Here is a 23,104-nt window from a genome sequence, read left to right on the forward strand (position 1 = left end):
CTGTCCATATCTGTCAGGAAGTACAGAATAGCACAGGTGGTCTACTAAAGTTACATCAACTCCATGAGCTCTATTACCCAAAAAAAAATTCTAGTATGATCTATTTATCTGATAGAGCAAGAGACGAAGGAAGAATATCCCTTCCAATACTGCTCATGTTTTAGAACACATCAGCTCATTCATTTGTAATATTCTTGGATGTTAAAATTCTTATAACTGAATGGTCCCCAAAAAGCTGCCCACTAAGAATAAATGATAATTAATTTCGGAATTATATCTTCTTAATCAGTATCTGGACAGAAATGAAAGAAGCACAAACTATTTCTCTTTAAATCTTTGAGAAGAATGTGGAATTTTATACATTCTGAAACTTTGCAGAATTTATACCTGGTATTTAGCCTGGGTGTCAATGTCTCTTAAGGATGGATTAGGATCAAACGCAGGATGGGAATGGTACCATCCAACAATGCTGTATCCTCTTCCAGCTAGGGCCTCAGATGCCTGTGTTTGTGATACTGGGTCCATCTCACACTGTAATCCTGTGCTTAAGCTGTTACATGGCTCTGCAACACAGATCTGTAAAAGGAAATAATCTTTTATTTAAGATGTTGATTTTCACAAGCACGTCGAAATAATTTTCTCATCATTAGAGCAGTATTTCGCAAACATTCACTGTTAATTCAACGTTCCTATTTCAGCCATTATTTAAATTTTTCATTCATTCACCACACCATTTTATCACTTGAATTTTAAGAAATATTATGCATCCAATTTGTTTCTTTGCCAGTTGTATTGATGTTTTATAAATGTGATAATATAGCTGTTTAAAATGATGTACAAAGTTAAAATAAACCTGAACATGTTAATTTATTTCACAGGCAATGAAAGAAAAGTGAAGGCCAGGGAGGTTAAAACAAATCCAAAATTTCAAATACCTCTAATACTTTCTTTCCTGAAGAATATCGTCCACCTAACAGGCCAATCACTTCCGCCATTGACACATGGGCATGCTAAACATGGAGGATACAAGAATATTACTTCTAACGACACAGAAAATTCATGCCTTCAACAAATTACCCAGAATCTATAACATTCTGGTTATAACAAGTGGCACAAGTGCTGGGATGGATTTTGTTCCCCCATACCACTGGATTTGAAAGCACAAAGAGTGGGAATGAGCAAGTAAAATCCAACAAGTTGGACTACTGTCAATTCCTGACCCACTGTTGGATTATACAAGCCTTTGTGTTCAATTATGATCACTTAAAGGCTCTAGAAAACCACCAGAACAATTTTGTCCATTGCCTAAGCTTATGTTGGAAAAGGAAGTGGGGGCTTCTTTTGAAGGCTCTCTGGAGACACCTCCACACACACCGACCCCTTCCCAACATCATTCATCAATCACTTGTCTCTTGAATACAGTGACCCAATAGTCACTTGCTTACTAAAATTCTCAACTTACCTGGGATCCTCAGCATGGTGGCTCTGCCTGTAGTCCCAGACACATCATTACACAGGATGCAGATTCAGTCACCATCCCAAAAACACATCATTATTCCTTCAATATTGTTGGGCCAAAATCCCAGAATTCTCTCCCTGAAGGCTGATTGGGTGTTTCTACAAATGATTTATAGTGACTTAAGAGACGGCTCACCACTACCTTCTCAAGGGCAACTAAGGATAACAGCTGGTCCAGTCACCAAAGTTCACATCACATGATAGAATTTTTTTTTTCTAAACGTCTACAAGGTATTTTATAAGACACCTTATTGCATAATGAAGTCATTCACCACCTTTTCTAATAAGAATAGAGTCACCACTGGACAACATAATTCACTCTCAGTTACCATCAATATTTGGCACACATTTTTGAAGATCTGTTATGAGGATCACGCTGCTTCACGTATATTGGGAGAACTTGAACTTGTACTTGCATTCTCAAAATTTGTCTTTTAAAAGTTTCATTCTTTAGCTTGGTTCTCAAAACATAATGAGATGTTACTTTTTGTACATGAAGAAGATATGCATTGGAATTTTGCCTTCAATCCTTAAGGTTAATGTTTCTGTTATTATACGATTTATTGGTTACAATCAATGGGCTGACATTTAACACATTAAAAGTAAATTGTAAGCAGATCAAAAAAAATCAACTTGTTGTGCATCGCACTGAATTTTTAGGATAGTCACATTGGTATGTTTTTATGTTTTTAATATATTAAAATCTTCCACAGTCCTGCTGTATTTATTAAGCACTTGTGGCAAGAATAGATTCAGCAATTATTTGAGGCAATATAATGTCCATTCTGATGTTAACAATTTCATCGAGACAGTCATGTGCACCTGTATTACATGGAGAAAAATGAATGCTCCTTTCCTTACCATATCCATGACTAGCAACGCCTCTGAAGCTACCTTCACTTGAAACGGCTCCTGAAATGAAAACACCATTTACCAACAGGTATACAAGAATTTAAAAAATAGAACACAACAAACTAGAAGCATCATCTTTATCTGAAGAAGATAGGTAAGGCTCTTACTGGTTTCTCTTCACTGAAGCAGTGACACGGGATAAGCTGGAAAGGGTCAAAAGAGCTAAGGAGAGAAAATGAGGCAAATAATTAGATCACCGAAGGCATGAACAACAGTGAGGGTAGGGCAAAACAACTTTTAAATAAAGTCTGAATTTTATTAGCAGTTTGTGTTTGCATTTCTCTACATCAGTTTTACATCAGTTAAAGAGCAAATTTAAGAAATATTAGGGTCTTGTTTTAACGACTGAGCAGCCAACTGGAGGAATGGGTTGAAAATCGACTTCTTTGAGGGGACACAATGTAATGCCCATTGTAAGAGGTGGCCATCCCAATGAAGTTTGATGCCTCCAGGCCAGGAAAAAAGATAGATACCAGATGAATGGGTGAGGAAGGGGCAATGATCATGAGAATAGTAGAAAGCTGGTGCAGCAACTGCAAAAGCCCAAGTTATTCTTAAGCAACCAACATGAACAGCTTCCCTCTCTGGCCTCAGTAAAACAAAAGTAACACACGATTTTTTGGTCATCTTTTGTTCCAGGCCATACTGACTGCACATTCTTCCATGGATACTTCACCCAGCAGACTTTTAAAACAACATTAGATATTTGAATTCACTAAAGCTCAGTCTGAATCAGCTCAACTACTTATTTTAACTCTGCTAGTTTCTGGTTTCCACCAAGTGGAAGGAACTTAAAATGGTCACATTGTTTGTTAACTTTTATTGCTTCACTTCAAATGTTTGGACAGAAATTACCACATTTTTCTAACACTAAGCCCGTTCCTAAACTAAACAAAATATGCTTACTATGGTTGTTACTGATGTGCTTTGAGCCTAATACAGGTACTGTAGCTTTGGTTGTAAATGGAAAATCCTCCCCATTTTTAACCACTCATGAGAGTTAAATTAGACTTTTAAATATTTCATAATTGATCACAGGAACGGAATCCCAGCTACAAAGATTTCACTAGAAGTCTTGCTGCTAAACTGTAAGAAAATACCAAGAATAGCATATTTCCACGTATTTTTAAAGTTTTAATATAGCCAAAATATCTGGGAAGAAACAGGAACTGCCTCTGATGCTTGATGGTTGGCAATACAAATAGCTCATTTCACCATAATCCTGTCCTTTTTACACATGTGGTTAGTGCTTTTGTGGCGCAGTGGTAGTGTCCCTACCTTTGGGACAGAAGGCTCAGCTTTAAGTCTCACCTTCTCTAGATGCATATCATAACATATTTAAATACATTAATACAAAATATCCACACAAGCAGAATACAAAAGCAGGCTTAACATGTAATAAGCAAATATTATGATTAGCTTTTTGCAGGTCAATTTCTTAGAGTGGCCATTTTTAAAAAATACGTGATCGGAGTTCATGAAGAGCTTATACCTCTTCGACTGGCGAGGGCCTCTTGCTGGTTTTGGAGGCTTGTTCAACTCTTCTTCCTGCCTCCTGGCCAGTTCTTCTGTTGTGAAATGCTGCAAGTTCATAAATGATATTAAAATTATCCAGAGATACGTTATCTGAAATAGCAATTTAACAGCCAGCCTAGCAAGGAAACGTGAGATAATTGATAAGTCATTGTTAAATATTTGCATCCATGAACCACGTAGACATGACAAAAGACCCTGCAGCCCACCTACCAGGTCTATCCCACCTACTTTCATTTGCTGTTGCACAAAAACTATTAAAATTAATGAGAACATTAAATATTTTGCCATTTTTGCTTCAAAATATAACAAATCCATGTGCATTTATTTAAAAAATTCAAGTATTACAAATAAATTAATGATATGAGCAAAAATGCATGGACATTTTCATGTTATAAAAATTAATACAAGAGAATATTCTCATGTTATAAAATCATCACCACAAATTTCTGTAAAACTAATTCATATCTTACATCAATATGAATCACCAAAATCAGGGTGGGGGTCGGGATGCTATTCAGACAATGGCCTGCTTCCGCACTGCAGGGATTCTATTCAATGCTTTGAAAGTGTGTGGACTTTAAGTCAAAAGTATGAAATCAAGAAGCTCTAATATAAGTTAACCAATGGGAATCATTGCAGATTGTGGTAAAATACTTCAGTGTTCTGAGTCATACCTCGCACAAAGGAACATATCTGTGGTTACTGCGGAGCAACTATTTCAGAACCAAGACACTGATGAAAGAGTTTCTCTGGGCAGGTAATCTCCCACTCTCAGTCATTCTCAACTGCATTATTAATGATTTCCCTTCCATGAAGTCAGAAGTGGTGATATACAGTAATGTGTACAGGATTCAATTCCATACACAATTCATCAGGTATTCAGACATTCATGCCAGCATGCATTCATATATGAACAACCTTCAAGCCTGGGCTGGTAAATGGCAAACAACACTAATATTAACCAAGTGCCTGACTATCTTCAGAAAGACAGAGATTCTAACCACCCCCCATGACCTTCAATGACATTAGTACCGACACGTTCCACTATCAAGGTCTTGAGTACATTACCATTAACCAGAAACTGGGCCAGTCATATAAACATTGTGGTTACAAATGCCTGTCACAGGCTGGTTATTCTGTTGCAAGTTATTTACTTACTGACTCCCCAAAGCCTTTCCACCATTTATAAGGCACAAGTCAGGAGTGTATGGAAAATTGTCCATTGCCTGGATAAACATAGCTCTAAAGGCAATTAAGAAGTTTGAGAGCATCATTCAGGACAAAGGTGGTCGCTTGAGTGGTACACCATCCACGATCTTAAAATTCCTCTCCATCTACTTTCAAAGAGACTACAATGAGCACCACTATTGAAATACACTGCAGCAACTTATTAACATTTCCTTGACAGAACCTCCCAAACTTACAACCACTGTCATCTAAAAGGGAGAGGGCAGCAGACATTTGGTAACCTCATCGCTGAGAAGTTCCCTTCCCAATTCACAAACCATGCTGACCTACAAATATATCACTACATATCCACTACTGCAATATGGTCAAAAGGTTAAAACTCCCTGCACAAAGGTACTGTAGAAGTACTCACATCAAATTGTCTGCAGTGGTTCAAAAAGGTTACTTATCGTTATCTTGTCAGGGATGGGTAATAAATCCTGACTAGACTAGCACTTTCCGCATTCCATAAACAAATAAAAGGAAATCAGAATTATCTTCCTGTCTTTCAGGTGGGACCCCAATTATTGCATAGCTTTCTTGGTCTGAGTTCTGCTGGATCTCCTTGATGCCTTCCTAAGCTGGATAAAGCCTAGATATTGAAGGCAGGATCTTTTATCCTGTCCTGCATTTAGTGTGAGCATTCATTTTTGGACCATGGTTGGGCCAGGCTCTGGAGCCAAGTCATTCTGGCAAAAACCCGAACCGAGACTCAGTCAGCAGCTCATTGGCAAGAAAGTACTATCTATCGATCAGCTCCTCTATCACTTCACAGGTGACAAGCAATTGGTTGCTTTGGACTTATCTCACTCTTTGGTGATCGGATGTGCAAGCCCAACTTTCGAAATCATCAATTGTATGCTTGTTTCATAGCTACACATGGATAGCTGATGAAGTCCTAGTCAGTACGGTGTGTAACTCCTTGATTCTATGCCCTACGTTATTAGGAATCAAGATCCCAATAAGAAGCATGTCATTTTAATTATTTGGTATTGCTATGCAAAACCAAGCTTTACAGATTTAATCAAGTACACAATGAAAGTAAATAGCTAAAGATCTGAATCAAGCCAAAAGCAAAGTACAGCAGGTGCTGGAAACTTGAAATAAAAACTAACTGGTAGAACTACTCAGGTCTGACCGCATTTGTTGCAAGAATTTAAAAAAAAGCATTTCCGATCATTTTAAACGTTTAGAACCAGTTCTGATGAAAAGTCACAATCTCTTCAGAAACACTTCCAGAACTGCACATTTTTTCAGGATATTTTGTTATTGTATCTGTTCTTACTGACTGTTTGTTCAATCCACTTTTCAAGAGACTGAAGTAGTTGTTTGTGCAAAATACAGGTACATCTGGTTCTGACCACATCTACCAGACTAAGTGAATACAGATTAAGTCAACTTCAATAAAAACATCAGTCTGTTTACAAGAGCAACTGATGCCCTGGACCTAAGAGGTTACCTGTAGCAGATCCTATTTTGTACAAAGCCTGCCCATTGCATGTCTTCTTCTCACTTGTTGCCTGATTTTTCTATCACACTCCTCTATTTTCAATCCTAAATATATTTTCTCTAAACATTGGGTTGATTTGGATACTTAATTCAAACTAGCCCATTATTTCCTTCAAAATGCAACTATGACAAATAAATTTACTTATCCATTTTGTATAGTTTTAATAAATTGTAGTAACTAACAAGTTGATTAAATTGTGTAATGCAGTCTTTGGTAAAAGTTTTCTAAAGCAGTAATGTTGTAAGACTTTTGGTTTCAAGTACCTCAAAAGTTTGTCCCTCCAGATCCTTTGCATCACACCAGTTGCCCCAAGAATCTCGCACCCGCCGTCTTCTGGTACGCTATAACAAATAACAAAAGGCAGGGGATTGAGAGCTTTTCATAACATTATCTATGCACACATTATCATTTGCAAAAAAATAGATTTGCTGATAGTTTAAGGATAAATACCTATTCCCAAGAATACTAAAGTACTCTCCACACAAGCCTTTCTCCTTCAGCCGAAGGCTAACTGTATACTAATTGTGCTTAATCACATACAAGCAGTAGGCTTTAACTTTTTCACTTTGTCCTTACAAATGGACAGGGACTGAAACTGTGCTTATTGAATTAAGACATATATGCTTGTAATCAGCATTCCCTCTAATTTTCCTATTGACTGCACTGGCCTCCAAAGTCTGTGCACAGCAGCAACTCCCAGAAAATAAGCAACACTGTGTGCTTGTACGTCATGGAGAAATTAACTCATTAAAACCAAAACAAAGCAAAATAGGACACATCATGCCAGATTTTGGTCTGGGATCTGACTTGTCCAGAAATAACATAGGTCAGGATCATAACATAGACAGAAACTTTATCAGTAATTTGAACAAATAGCCTCAAATGTTATCTTTGTTTACTGAGGGTAGACGGGCACAAGATTGAGGCATATTGCTTATTTTCAGTTTAGTAAAACTTCAATGAGGTATTTGTCATGGCACATATTAAGTTAATATTTTCATGTTGATGTTTTATACACATTGTAACAAGGTTTAGTCTTTCTACAATAATAATTGGCAAGGAAAATTAAAGATAAATTGCAGACAAAATTATGGAGAAAATACCACAAGAATTTTATCTGTGGCATTATCAAAGTTTCTGATGCTTTTCCTTACCATCTGATCTCCCAAAATGCAGCACCTCATATTTACCTGAATTTAATTCCAAATGTCATTTCTCCACCCATATCTGCAACTGATATATATCCCGCTGTATCCTTTGACAACATTCTACACTATCCACAACTCCACCAATCTTTGTATCATCTGCAAATTTACTAACATTCCCATCTATATATATATCAGAAGCAGCAGAGGTCCCAGTGTGGACCACTGGAGAATACCACGAGTCACGGACCTCCAGCCTGAAAAACAGCCTTCCACCACTACCCTCTGCCTTCTAAGGACAAACCAATTCTGAAACCATGTGGCCAAATCACCGTGGATCCTATGCATCTTAATCTTCTGGATGAGCCGACCAGGATGGACGTTGTTGGAAACCTTACCAAAATCCATGTAAATACATCCACTACTCTACCCTCATCGATCACCTTTGTCACCTCCTCGAAAAATTCAACCAAGTTAGTAAGACATAACCTACCCTACACAAAGCCATGCTGGTTGTCCCTAATTAGATCATGCTTTACCAAATGTGCACATATCCTATCCCTAAGAATTCACTCCAATAGCTTCCCAACCACTGATGTGAGACTCACTGCTCTGTAGTTTCCTGGATTGTCCCTATTTCCCTTCGTGAACAGAGGAACAACATTAGCTACTTGTCAGTCCTCCGGGACCTCTCCAGTGGCTAGTGAGGATAAAAAGATCTTGGTCAAAGCGGCAGCAATCTCCTCCTTTGCCTCTCTTAATAACCTGGGGTAGGTACAATTGGGCCCTGGAGACTTATTCACCTTAATGCTGTTCAAGAGAACCAACAACATTTCTTTCTTGATCTGAAAATGCCCTAGCCTATTAGCATGCTCCACACAAATCTCACTATCCTCCATTTCCTTATCCTTGATGAATACTAATACAAAGTACTCATTCAGAATCTCACTCACATTCTCTGCCTCCAATACCCTTGAGTGGTCCTACCTTCCCCTAGTTACCCTGTGGTTTTTAATGTATCTATAGAATGCTTTGCCAAGATCATTTCATGGCCCCTTCTTGCTCTCCTAATTCCCTCTTCGAGTGTTTTCCAGGTATATTTATATTCCTCATGGTCCTTTCTGATTTTAGCCTCCTAAACCTAACATATGCTTCTTTTTTACCTCTTGACTAAATTCACAACATCTCTCGTCATCCAAAGGTCCCTTACCTTGCCGACCTCATCCTTCCTCCTTACTGGAACATTTTGGTCCAAAACTCTCATCAGCGGGTCTTTAGACAATTCCCACATGTCAAATGTGGGGACATGCCTGATAACAGCTCGTCCCAGTTAACAGTCCCTAGCTCCTGCCCAATACTGATGTAATTTGCCCTCTGCCAATTTAGTACCTTCCTGCAAGGTCCTGACTTATCCTTGTTCATAGCTATCTTAAAACTTAAGGAGTTGTGATCACTGTTTCCAAAATGTTCTCCCTGTGAAAGATCAGCCACCTGGTCAGGCTCATTAGCCAACAGAAGGTCCAGTATGGCCCCTCCTCCAGTTGGACTGTCTACAGACTGTTTCAAAAAAACCCCTTAGATGCACTTAACAAACTCTGCCCGCCTGAGCCTCTTGTTCTAAGGGAGTCCCAGTCGATATTGGGGAAAGTTAAAGTTACCCACCTCGACAACTCTGTTTTTATTGCTTCTTGCCATAATCTGCCGACGTATTTGTTTCTCAATGTCAGGGGCCTCAAGTATAATCCTATCGGAATGATTGTACCCATCTTGCCTTTGTGGATGAGCCCTCCAGCATGTCCTATCTGAGTGCAGACGTAACATTCTCCCTGATTAATAATGCAACCCTCCACCTCTTTGACCTTCCTCTCTATCTTGTCTAACACAACAAAACACTGGAATGTTAAGCAGCCAGTCCTGTCCCTCTCGCAACCAAGTCTCTGTAATGGCCACAACATCATAGTCCTGTGTACTAATCCAGGTTCTGAGCTCATCTGCCTTACCAATAATACTCCTTGCATTGAAATAAACATACTTCAGCACATTAGTACCAATGTGTTCATTTACCTGTCTCCGCCTGTCTTTTCTTTCTGATTTACTGGTCTCAATATCTACCTTTCCCTCAATCCCTCCATTTGCTGACCTGCTACTCTAGTTCCCAGCCCCAGTCTAGCTTAAAACCTCCCGATTGCACTAGCAAACCTCCCTGAGAGGAATTCGGTTCCCCTCCAGTTTAGGTGCAACACGTCCCTTTTGCATTGGTTACTCCTGCCCCAGAAGAGGTCCCAATGATCGAAGAGCCTGAAATCCTGTCCTCTATACCAGGTCCTTAGCCAAGCATTTATCTGTCCTATCCTTTTATTCCTTGCCTCACTAGCATGGTAAATTGTTAGGAAAAATGGCTTAAAATCAGAGTCTCTTTTCATTGCAGTAGAGAAGATTAAGGACAATGTCTGAGAGACATTTTCAAAATTATACAGTTCTGATTTGGTAAATTAGAAAAGGTTGGAAAAGGAGACACAGAGTTATACAGACTCAGGGTTATCACAAGAATAAATGGAGAATATTTTAGAATATAAAATGTTTGACCACATCCAAATACTGAGACAAAAACTAATATAAAATTTCATTTGCTATCAATTTGAAAAGAAAGAAAAATGTTATAAAACTATGGCAAAATGGCAGGGGAAAGGAACTAGTGTGGGTCGCTTCAATCAAAGAAATTATGATTACACAATATGAGCTATCTCTGATTTTTTTATAACTCTCATCTTCACAGGAAAGTCAGAAAAAATTTTAAGAAATTATAAATGGGTCAAACTCATAATCTTTTGGTCAAGGGAAAACTGCTCCATGTTGGCCCTACCCAACTACTCACAAATTAAACTTTTTTGCACTTTGCTTTCTCTAAGTTAGTACATCGAGCTTACTTAGTATTACTTGGACAATAGTGAAGGCTGCAATAGACTGAATGGTTCCTAATGCAGTAAAATTCAATGGTTTTATGAAAAGGTATTCGTAGAACTTTACTTCATCATGACAACTGCAGTGAAAAAGGCCGTTACAGTATTGTACTACAGTTATGGTATTTATTCAACTCACCATGGACTGCAATCTTTGCGCAAGCAAATATGTCTGTTCACTGTCCTTTCCTTCCTCTTTATTACGTGCTCGGTCTGCAGGTCGTGGTCGATGATATATTGCCTGCTCTGTGAAAACAAAAGTAAAAGTATAATTTACCAAAACCCATCCATCACATGGTGGAATGCTATAATACTAAGTTTAGACTTTGATCAGTGTGAAACTTAACTAACAATGCTAACAGGGACCAAAATATAATTCTAAAGTTTGCTGCTTCAGATCTATGTTCCACTTTTGTACATATAGTGGTCAAATGCTATCTATCAATCATCAAGTAAGATCACATTATAATTTTCAAATACTGAGAACGAAGTGAAGTAACTATCATTCTCATCTCTCTCTCTCTCTTCCAACCCCCCACCTGTGACTTTCCCCACACACAACCAATGAGTGGTGGTAGGGATTGAGACTGGCCAGGATTGTAATTCCTGACTACAAACTAATGCTAAAAGCTGGAAATGTGATCAGAGTGTCAATCATGATGTTCCTCGGGACAAAAAGCATACTATCATTTACTGTCAAGTTACATGGCGCAGTGGTAGTATGGCGTACTGACCTCTACATCGCCGAGGCCAGACGCCAACTCTCCGACACCACCTCCTACCGCCTCCTCGATCATGACCCCACACCCGAGCACCAAACCATCATCTCCAACACCACTCATGACCTCATCACCTCAGGGGACCTCCCACCCACAGCCTCCAACCTCATTGTTCCCCAACCCCGCACGGCCCGTTTCTATCTCCTTCCCAAAATCCACAAACCTGCCTGCCCTGGTCGACCCATCGTCTCAGCCTGCTCCTGCCCCACCGAACTCATCTCCACCTATCTGGACTCCATTTTCTCCCCTTTGGTCCAGGAACTCCCCACCTATGTCCGTGACACCACCCACGCCCTCCACCTCCTCCAGGACTTCCAATTCCCTGGCCCCCAACACCTCATATTCACCATGGACGTCCAGTCCCTGTACACCTGCATTCCGCATGGAGATGGCCTCAAGGCCCTCCGCTTCTTCCTGTCCCGCAGGCCCGACCAGGCCCCCTCCACCGACACTCTCATCCGCCTAGCGGAACTCGTCCTCACACTCAACAACTTCTCTTTTGACTCCTCCCACTTCCTACAGACTAAGGGGGTGGCCATGGGCACCCGCATGGGCCCCAGCTATGCCTGCCTCTTTGTAGGTTACGTGGAACAGTCCATCTTCCGCACCTACACAGGCCCCAAACCCCACCTCTTCCTCCGGTACATTGATGACTGTATCGGCGCCGCCTCTTGCTCCCCAGAGGAGCTCGAACAGTTCATCCACTTCACCAACACCTTCCACCCCAACCTTCAGTTCACCTGGGCCATCTCCAGCACATCCCTCACCTTCCTGGACCTCTCAGTCTCCATCTCAGGCAACCAGCTTGTAACTGATGTCCATTTCAAGCCCACCGACTCCCACAGCTACCTAGAATACACCTCCTCCCACCCACCCTCCTGCAAAAATTCCATCCCCTATTCCCAATTCCTCCGCCTCCGCCGCATCTGCTCCCACGATAAGACATTCCACTCCCGCACATCCCAGATGTCCAAGTTCTTTAAGGACCGCAACTTCCCCCCCACGGTGATTGAGAACGCCCTTGACCGCGTCTCCCGCATTTCCCGCGACACATCCCTCACACCCCGCCCCCGCCACAACCGCCCCAAGAGGATCCCCCTCGTTCTCACACACCACCCTACCAACCTCCGGATACAACGCATTATCCTCCGACACTTCCGCCATTTACAATCCGACCCCACCACCCAAGACATTTTTCCATCCCCACCCCTGTCTGCTTTCCGGAGAGACCACTCTCTCCGTGACTCCCTTGTTCGCTCCACACTGCCCTCCAACCCCACCACACCCGGCACCTTCCCCTGCAACCGCAGGAAATGCTACACTTGTCCCCACACCTCCTCCCTCACCCCCATCCCAGGCCCCAAGATGACATTCCACATTAAGCAGAGGTTCACCTGCACATCTGCCAATGTGGTATACTGTATCCACTGTACCCGGTGCGGCTTTCTCTACATTGGGGAAACCAAGCGGAGGCTTGGGGACCGCTTTGCAGAACACCTCCGCTCAGTTCGCAACAAACAACTGCACCTCCCAGTCGCAAACCATTTCCACTCCCCCTCCCATTCTCTTGATGACATGTCCATCATGGGCCTCCTGCACTGCCACAATGATGCCACCCGAAGGTTGCAGGAACAGCAACTCATATTCCGCCTGGGAACCCTGCAGCCATATGGTATCTATGTGGACTTCACCAGTTTCAAAATCTCCCCTTCCCCCACTGCATCCCTAAACCAGCCCAGTTCATCCCCTCCCCCCACTGCACCACACAACCAGCCCAGCTCTTCCCCCCCACCCACTGCATCCCAAAACCAGTCCAACCTGTCTCTGCCTCCCTAACCGGTTCTTCCTCTCACCCATCCCTTCCTCCCACCCCAAGCCGCACCCCCAGCTACCTGCTAACCTCATCCCACCTCCTTGACCTGTCCGTCTTCCCTGGACTGACCTATCCCCTCCCTACCTCCCCACCTACACCCTCTCCACCTATCTTCTTTACTCTCCATCTTCGGTCCGCCTCCCCCTCTCTCCCTATTTATTCCAGTTCCCTCCCCCCATCCCCCTCTCTGATGAAGGGTCTAGGCCCGAAACGTCAGCTTTTGTGCTCCTGAGATGCTGTTTGGCCTGCTGTGTTCATCCAGCCTCACATTTTATTATCTTGGAATCTCCAGCATCTGCAGTTCCCATTATCTCTGGAGAAATAACAGTTCTATTGTGCAGTAGTAATCTACTATGGCACGATACCCAAACAAGGATAAAATGCTATAATAACAGCAAAGTACTGCTGATGTTAGAAATTAAAAGAAAAACAGGAACTGCTGGAGAAACTCAGTAGAAATGGCAACATCAATTCAGAGAAAAAAAACAAAGTTAATGTTTACAAGTCTGATACAACTCTTTTTTGAAATTCTTCCAACGTGTCATATCAGATTTAAAACATCAACTTCCATTTCTCTCTCCAAGGTACAATGCTTCCAACTGCGAATGCTGGAAAGAAAAAATAGTGAAGAAAACTGTTGGAGAAAAGTTAAACATTTACATAACTGATCACTAAGCAACTCGATGAGTTCCTGTCAGCTATGAAGATTCTATTTCTGATGCCACTTTGGTGACTCACTTTTTAGTAACTGTACTGCATGACATTCTGATTTACCAATTATTATCAAAGTACAGTATTAAACAACATAATTCATCAGGATATTTTGAACCAAAAGCCAGGTGAAGTTTGCTGGTGTCAGAAGCAACTCACAGACTGATGTTACCTTAGAGAGGAACATGAGAGGAATAGATATTAAGATTTTAAAATTTCATCATGGAGACATGAGCAACTGGGAACTGTTGACAATCAGAGAGAAATGTGTGTCTTTGCACATAAATTACAGGACGTTTACATGTAGATACTACCTGCAATTAGGAAGCTAAATGATAGGTTAATTTCATTACAAAAGGATTGGTGTATAAAAGTAAAGAGGTTTCATTGAATTATATTGCACCTTGTTTTGATCATTACGACAGTACAGTTTTGGTGTTCTAACACAAGGTAGAATATATTTAGAAGGAGTGCAGCAAAGCTTCAGCAGATAGATTTCTAGGTTGAAGAAACTGCTCTGCGAGGTGGTATTGAGTAGACTAGGCCTACAGTTCCTGGAGTTTAGAAGAATGAAACTGGGCCTCATTTAAATTGTAAAATTCTTAAGAGGTTTGACAGGGTAGATGCTGGGGATGGCCGTTTCTTCAAATAAGAAGGCCTAGGAATATGGGTCACAGTCTTAGCATACCAAACAGCAAAGTCAAAGAGAAATTTCTTCACCTGCAGAGTTGTGAACCACTGAAATTCTAAATTGGATGTTCAGTTGATGAGCATATTCAAGCAAAACGTTGGTACATTTTCAATACTAAGGAAATCAAGAGATATGATTATGGGTGAAAGAAAATCCGCCACAATCTTACTAAATAGCAGAGGATGCTGAAAGGTCCTAATGACTTATGCCTGCTCCTATATTCTGTGTTTTCTTTTTACGCTGATTACTCAGTAACACCTGTAAATTTCCATTAGTTATTGTCTTTAAACGGAGTCTGATGTCTAATTAGTGACGAGACTGCATATTCTAAAAACTTTTGCAGATAAAAGTGGTGAAATGCTATGTGGAAGAAAGTGATTTTTCGGTTGTTGGAATCATGAACTTGGTAATAAAAATGACAGCATATCAGGAATTAAAATGGCTGCGACATAACTAATATAAAATTGGACAAAAATGTTATGGATAAATAATATATAAATTTGAGGGTGCAATCTGGGTTTTTGCATGAATTATTTGTAGATACAAATAAAAACTGTAGATCTTTAGTCAGTCTTGTGATGAAGCAAGACTTCATAATTCAGTTAATAAACGGGTCCATAGCTAGGAACATCTACAAGACCAGCCCAGCTCACCAGGAAATCAGAGCCATCCATGTTTATCGCTAATCAGTCTCGAATGTTTGACTGCGTAAAGAGCAAACTACCACATTTCAATTTTATGTTGAAGGCCAGTACAGGAGAAGAATCCTTATCTTCCAATATTAAGAAAAGTAATGGTCATATTTTCTAACACTTTATATTTACATTGAGATATACATTTGCTGTTTTTAAACTTTTTTTCATTCCCTTTCATAATCTGTAAAACCAGTTCCTGACACTTGACACATTGTGCAGAATCGTACATTAACATTGTAACATAGATTGAGTGAATTGCAGAAACTTGTCTAAAAAGGAGTTAGAGCACCACCCAAAGGAAACATAAAATACTACAACAATAATACTCACACAGAAGTTATTTTCATGGTCTGAAAGTAGTAGGAAAGATTTAAAAAGGAAGTAGAATTAATGAAAAATAATTAAAAAGAGCAAGAGAAACAAATCAGCTATTTAGATTACCAGAAAATCTCTGCCTGGCATTTGGTCATTTTAACTATTGAACTGAGGCCAAATGGTTATCGAAAGCATGTCCAAACTAGCTCTCAAAATGCTCAGGTTGCACATTAGATTTTGTCCATAGAGTCAACAGCCAAAATTGTAATAGAACTGGACAGTGAATATATCCAAACTGAGATTTGGAAATAAAAGCTTTATCTTGTAAATAAAACATATTGCAAGCTCACCACAGTCAAAATTTATAGCTCCAATTAGCTCCAGGTATGTGTGTATTCGTCCAATGCAATTCACATCTCCACAATTTTTTAATCCTGGTCGCACTGATGTTTTATTCAGATATTTGGGTTTAGACTTCTCCCTGCAGGGGATAAAAAAAAAGCAATCAAATTGCAATTTGTGACTGTCAGACATTTCAGCTCCTGAGTCACCAGAAACAGGGATTTTTTTTAAATCATAAAGGTCAAATGTACCAGATGTGATCACTTATGAGTTGGTGAAAGTTTCACAATTGAGTGTGGTAACCCTAAATTTGAATAGAAACAGATGAAAAAGAGAAGCATATTCAATTTCATACCATTCCAGAAAAATTGCTTGAAAAATGCAGTACAAAGCAGTAATAAAAGTAAATGGCGGTTTGGAGAGGTAAGGGAGCCTGGTCCAAATAGAAACATGCACACAAGTTAGCATTACAAAGGTTTTGATCACCCTTTGATTTATAGGACTGGGTATGCATGGGTACCCAACCCTTGACCAGTTGCCCAGAAAGTACTAAACAGACAGGAACTCATTCTGTGGAGATAGAGTTACTTTTGATTTTCTATTTTCCACTGTGAATGCACATCATCTGCGCAATGATCTATTTCAAAAGTGGACACAACAGTTGACATTTTATTCCTTAAAGCATTAAATTACCTTTAAAAGGAGGAAGCAAACAACTAAATATTATCAGCGAAATTGAGTAGCATTTACCAGAGTAATTGAACGGAAAATAAGTAAAGCACAAGGTAAGTTTTTTTTACACAAAGGAAAGTAGGCGTCTGAAACACACTGCTGGGGGAGCCGACAAAAGTAGAAGCTTCACACTTTAATATCTCAGCCTGAGCTGTTTTAGAACAGAACTGATGAAGGTTTTAGATCAGACTGTCTCCAGGTATATGACCTGGACAACCTAATAACAGAAAAATAAAATTCAAAATCAAACTTTACAGTTCTGTGGACAACACTTCACCAGTTCACATTACTCGGGAGTGATCAAAGTGTGATTGACAGAAATGGAAGCTATGTAAGAGGTTTTTAATCCTCATTCTTTTTATCAAATTGATATAAAAGATATGATGAAGTACCTGTCTGTCACAATATTTAATTATAAAGTTACCATTTAAAGTACGCATACTTATTTTTTAAAAATTTTAAAATCACTTCTATTAAAGTAATAATGTTTAAGGAGATCGAATGGTCACAAAATTTGGCTGGTTTAGGAAGAAAAATAGTAGCCAAATTGCTCCTGCCAGTTAAGATACAACTCAAAGCAAATAGTGCATTGTTGAGGGTATTAACGGGGGCATATTGCGTATATGCCATACAAAGTACATAGATGATGGCGTTAGTTAGCTTTCAACATTGTTACAACACCAGTGTGGATCTCACCATTCTAGTCAACGCGCACTCTTCAATATACACAGCTGAACATATTCTGTGCAGCATAAAGTCCCCATTGACAACGCTATACCACCGAGAAGTTTCAAGGAATCATTATTTACTTTGTCAAGTTGCTGCTTACCACTATCTGCTGGCTCCTGCTGAATTTGTGAAAGTTGCTACATGCTTGCTGAAGTTCATAAAAGTTAGTAAAGTGTGCAAGATATTGTGCTAGAAATAGTGCTAGCCTCATACGCTCACAACACATTCAGTGCTGATTGCATGTCGCAATCATTATAATTGGCAGACAGCAATTAATTGATGTACTCCATTTCATTGTCAATAAGCATGAAGTAATTGCATTACACAATACCCATATTCAATTTCAGGGGGTACCCTATCTTCCCTCCAAGAATTTCAGTTGAATCGTACAAAAATAACGCAAAACCAAATTCCAAACATGCTTTTGATTTGGGTAGAGAATCAAAGTTACAGCAAACTAATCCATTCTCTAAAATCTAAAAACGCTATCAGAAACATTATGAAATGTTCTGTAAAAGGACTTAAAGCACTGCGCTTCCTTACCACTGATCCAAGATATAGTTGCGAATTTTCAGAAAGCGTTCCGGTGTTTTTGATGATCGTCCTTCAAAAAACTCAGGGATAGCTTGTTTTTCATCTTCTGTGATCGTGTTTTTGTCCAATATTACTTCTTGTGTGGGAGCTTTCAATAGTTCTCCTTCGCTATCACAGGTCTCTTCATCCCCTTCCATTTCACAAACTGATTCGGGCAAACTATATGCACAGATATCATTACGGATCTTCTCTTTTTCCTCTAATTGGTTAAACTCTAGAAAATCAGGTATTTGCACTCCTAATCCTTCATTGGGCTCCATTGGAAGTCCACATTTGCTGTAGACTACAAAGTCTACATTGGCTGTTTTTACCGATCTTTCATTTTCTTGACTGTCATCAATCATGGACATCAAATTATCTGTTTTATTACTATTTGTGGCATTGGGCTTGGACACTTGTTTTATATCTGTCACCTGTAAACATTTTTGCAAACCTACAGTGGAAGAGGCAGAGTCATCTAATCCAGATGCACTGTTACAAGTAGTCACCTCATGTTCATCCGTCTTTGAAGCAGGTTGGGTTAGTCTTCTCTTCTGCTCCTGAAGCCCATCACTCTCGCTATCTGTTTCATCCATGACGTCCACATCTTCATCATCAGACATATGTTCAATCTTAACAGTATTGACAGTGGGATAAACCTGACCTTTTGCTAATGTAGGACTACAATACTCTGATCCTATCTTCAAAAGGTTGGCACCATTTCCAGACACAAAAGTTGTTTTGGTAGACCAAATATTTGCCTCTTCGCCAAGGTTTTCATTCTTTGCCTATGAAATTAAAAGAAAAATAAATACTTCACACCAATATTTCAAAGTTCTAGTCTCTTACACAGATACACCCTGGAATTGCTTATGCTTCCAACAGCTTTATAATCAATTCCAACTACAATTCACATGCACAGTTTTATTTTAAAAAGCAATGGTAACAAAAGCACAGCAGCAATGGTTTAGTTTACCTTCTATTTTAACTAACTCCAGTTCTTTGACTTGTGAAAATTAAAACCTCTTGCTTTTTGAAGAAATTACGTGTTTTCCTCTGGAATGACCATACCTGAGTTAAAATACAAGTTAAACTAAACATTGCTGCTGTGCCTTAGTTACCATTGTTTTAAGAAATTATGTGCAAGCTTCAGGTGCGCAGTACCTGATTGTGTTTAGTTTCCAAAGTAATTGTAAGATCTTCATATATAACTAAGATTTTTTGTTCCATCTTAAACTTCATTTCCATAATGAGCCTGAAAGCCATCAATGACATTCCTTTAACTCTGCTGGCTATGCTCCATCAGGAGATGTATTCATGGCCTTACTGTGACATATCAGCTGTGGGGTATTTATTAATTGTCTCCACATGTCAACTTCCGATTGCTTAACATTTGAAATTAAGTGTTAAGGCTATGCAAGTTGCAGCATGGGTCAATGTCAGCAGTGCAACAAGTTGCAGAATCATAAAAGCCTCCTGATGCAGGCACAACTCAAGAAAACGTTGGTGAATAAGACCAATTTACAACTTCCATCCAATACAGTATTAACTATAACAGAATGAGTAGGTTGAGGAGCAGACATTTAGCCTACAATGTTTGTTGACTATTCCAAAAGATTCCCCATTTGGGAGTCATTCTAATGGACTGGCCTCCCTTCTAGATTCTGAAGGACGCTACATGCCATAAGAACAGTAAAATAATCTGCTGCTTCTTTAAATGGAGCATGTGAGAGAAAAAAGGGGAGGGAATTATGGTTATAGCAGCGGTGGCTGTTGATCTTATGTTGCCAGGAGTGGAGTTATCAGAATCATTCCCAATTATGGAAATGTCATATGGTGGAGTGGGCTGGGTATGGCAGGGCAGGACAGGACGGCCAATCAAGTCCACTGGCAAGGAAGCAGTCCTGCTCTCTTTAGACCCCAATTGGTGCTGTAAAAAACACAACTTTAATTGAAGGTGCACTTGATTCCTGTACCAGGTTTCCCCAGACTCAAACAACAGGTGGCCAGGACGAAACCTGTGGAACACTTTAAACACAGGTTCACAGACTCATTATCTTTAAATGGCCAATCCAGCTCTTGGGAACTTACTTCCAGTCGGTTCCTAGTCCATCGTCCTTTATATCTAGAGGTCGATAGGTTAGTATTACAAAGATTTGATTTGATTTGATTTATTATTGTCACATTTACTGAGATACAGAGAACAGTATTGTTTTGCATTCTATCCATACCAATCATACTTTACCTAAGTACATTAGAATAATAGAACAGAATGCAGAATATAGTGTTACAGTAACAGAGAGGTGCAGAGGAAGATCAACTCTAATATGAGACGTCTGTTCAAAAGTCTGAAAACAGCAGGGAAGAAGCTGTTCTTGAATGTGTTGGCATGCATTTTCAAACTTTTGTATCTTTTCCCTGATGGAAGAAGGTGGAAGAGAGGATAACCAAGGTGGACGGGTCTTTGACTAGGTTGGCTGCTTTCCCAAGGCAGCAAGTGTAGACAGAGTCAATGGAAATAAGGTCAGTTTTCGTGATGACCTGGGTGGGCTAAGCTCACAACTCTTTGTATAAATTCTTGCAGTCTTGGGAACAGCTGTTGCCCAATTTACATTTCACCCAACCCCAATTCAGATGTGTTGGGGAGTTAAAATTCTCCAAAGTACCTAGCTCAAACATCTAACATTTTTAACTATATATCTACTGGGAAATAATACTTTAATAAGTGATATGCAAGTAAGAGAGCCCCAAATGAAAATACCACAGATGTATTATGAATTGTTGAAATAATACTTTTGAATAGGGATGATATGATGTTGATTGAAAAAGAAAAATTCATATCCAGTTTCAAGTTTTTTTGTGAAACATGGGTTACATAATGTGTATAAAAACATTTGACTGATGAATATGAATTATGAATATGAATTAAAATAAGCAACATAGAACAGCAGAAATTTAAACAAAACTGAATTAATTCACTTTGAATTAATAAATGCCTATTATTAATGTTGAAAAGTATCAATCTATCCTTCAGCAAAGATGAGGTTTAACAAATGCAAAATAATGAGTTAAAGCTGTATGTGACATCTCCACAAAGAACAGCTTAAGATGTAAATTATTACTTGACAGTATAAAGCTGGTTCCTGATATACGATCTACTACATTCACTTAGCTGGTAAGTGCACTGCTTAGAATGGGACTAAGTCACACATACGAGTAGTTACAGGTGCTAGTGCAATTCATGCCCGGTTGCTTGTTGTCAGCCAAAACAGCAGTTGAGGTTGCCACATCAACCAGTTCTGTTTTTGGTCCTTGCCTGGGTGCAGTCAATTAGGATTCACACCAATGTGCCCTTCAAAATCTACTTACTCTGCATGGCACATCTTTTTCCAATGCACATATCTTCGTAATTTTGTTGTGGCCATCCACATAAATTTTGTTTTTTGGGAAATAATGTAAGTGTTACTTAAGTGTTCCTTAGTGAACACACATTCATTTTAGGCTAAGAGGACATAGGTTCTGATAATCAAATGATCAATGGTGATTAAGTGGGACAAATAGAGGGCATAATTTGATGCCCCCATGTTTCGAAGAGTCAACCCACACTGTGTGTCTATATTCAATACATAGAAAATACCTGTACATCCAAGGTGCCTGAGACATTCTGTATCCATGTGATATTGCCCCAGAAAAACTTGACATGTTTAGAAGAGGACCTAAAAATAGTAGTACAGAAAGGCAAAGTCATCTTTGCCCAAGTTCACCTTTGTCTTAAAATACTGTCTGGCATAACTTTTCACTTGCAGCACAGTTCGTGTTTCAATTAGCTTTGCAATTTTTGTCCATCTCCGGCCAAACTGAGCCTGAAAGTAAACAAAGTAGATTTCATAGTTCATGCTTAATAAACCATTCAAAGAATATCCAACAAAAACTGCAGTACAGAGCTTAGGCTTTGTTTTTATTAGACTTAATAAGGAAGGATAGGATGACATTGTCTTTGGCTCTGGAATATCAAATCCAGGCAAGACAGATGATATAAATGTCTCCTCTTTGTGTCAACTGTGTAAAGGTATTATTCCAGCCAGACAGAATCTAGATCCTCAATGCACAGATGCCTATAATTCAATATAAACACACACTTGACAATCTAATTTGGTGTCAATCATGTCAAGTTACACAAAGACCATGATACGAGAAATGGGAGAAACAGAAAAAGAAGAAAAAACACAGCTGCTTGCCACAAGAGAATGGCATGCTCCTGAGAGTGGGTTAAACCAGTTTGTAATAACTTGGAGAAAGCTTCAGTTTGCGCTGCTATGTTGTGCCACTGCAATCTAAAAGATTTGGATGGTTAGGGATTGTAGCCTGCATGCACACAGGCTACTTCACACTCAAAACTGACATGGTTCGCATCCTCTAACATAATTCCAAGCATTCTTTGCTTCATATCCCTGATTCCCGTAAGTTGAAGTGAGAGTCACAGGAGTGTGACGTGACATATAAAATCTCTTAAAATGTGTATGAAAGAAACCTGCAGTCAATTTAAGCAAAACATACCTCAACTCTCAGACTCTCATTTCAGCGTAATTCAGACATTTTCTAGATACAGAAAACTTTTGCTTACAAAGGTGCAGAGTTGATAGTGCTGTTAAGAAAGCTTACGGTGTGTTAGGTTTTATTGGTAGAGGGATTGAGTTCCGGAGCCGTGATGTCACGCTGCAACTGTACAAAATGCTAGTGTGGCCTCATTTGGAATATTGCATGCAGTTCTGGTCGCCCCATTACAGGAAGGATGTGGAAGCATTGGAAAAAGTGCAGAGGAGATTTACCAGGACGTTGCCTGGTCTGCAGCGCAG

General features: G+C 39.6%; 1 protein-coding gene across 1 annotated transcript in view; it reads right to left on the reverse strand.

The window, feature by feature from the left end:
- The window catches only part of mysm1 (Myb-like, SWIRM and MPN domains 1), a 93,724-nt gene that overhangs the window by 34,817 nt on the left and 35,803 nt on the right, over positions 1-23,104 (reverse strand). The window contains exons 7-16 of the mRNA XM_048539296.2: positions 22,013-22,111; positions 18,219-19,036; positions 16,223-16,353; positions 10,948-11,054; positions 6,967-7,044; positions 3,923-4,011; positions 2,538-2,592; positions 2,380-2,430; positions 936-1,010; positions 388-576 (exon numbers count right to left, since the gene is read on the reverse strand). Coding sequence (XP_048395253.1) covers positions 388-576; positions 936-1,010; positions 2,380-2,430; positions 2,538-2,592; positions 3,923-4,011; positions 6,967-7,044; positions 10,948-11,054; positions 16,223-16,353; positions 18,219-19,036; positions 22,013-22,111 — 1,692 coding nt within the window. The remainder of the gene's footprint in view (positions 1-387; positions 577-935; positions 1,011-2,379; positions 2,431-2,537; positions 2,593-3,922; positions 4,012-6,966; positions 7,045-10,947; positions 11,055-16,222; positions 16,354-18,218; positions 19,037-22,012; positions 22,112-23,104) is intronic.

Source organism: Stegostoma tigrinum, chromosome 8 (assembly GCF_030684315.1).
Source record: "Stegostoma tigrinum isolate sSteTig4 chromosome 8, sSteTig4.hap1, whole genome shotgun sequence".
NCBI lineage: Eukaryota > Metazoa > Chordata > Chondrichthyes > Orectolobiformes > Stegostomatidae > Stegostoma > Stegostoma tigrinum.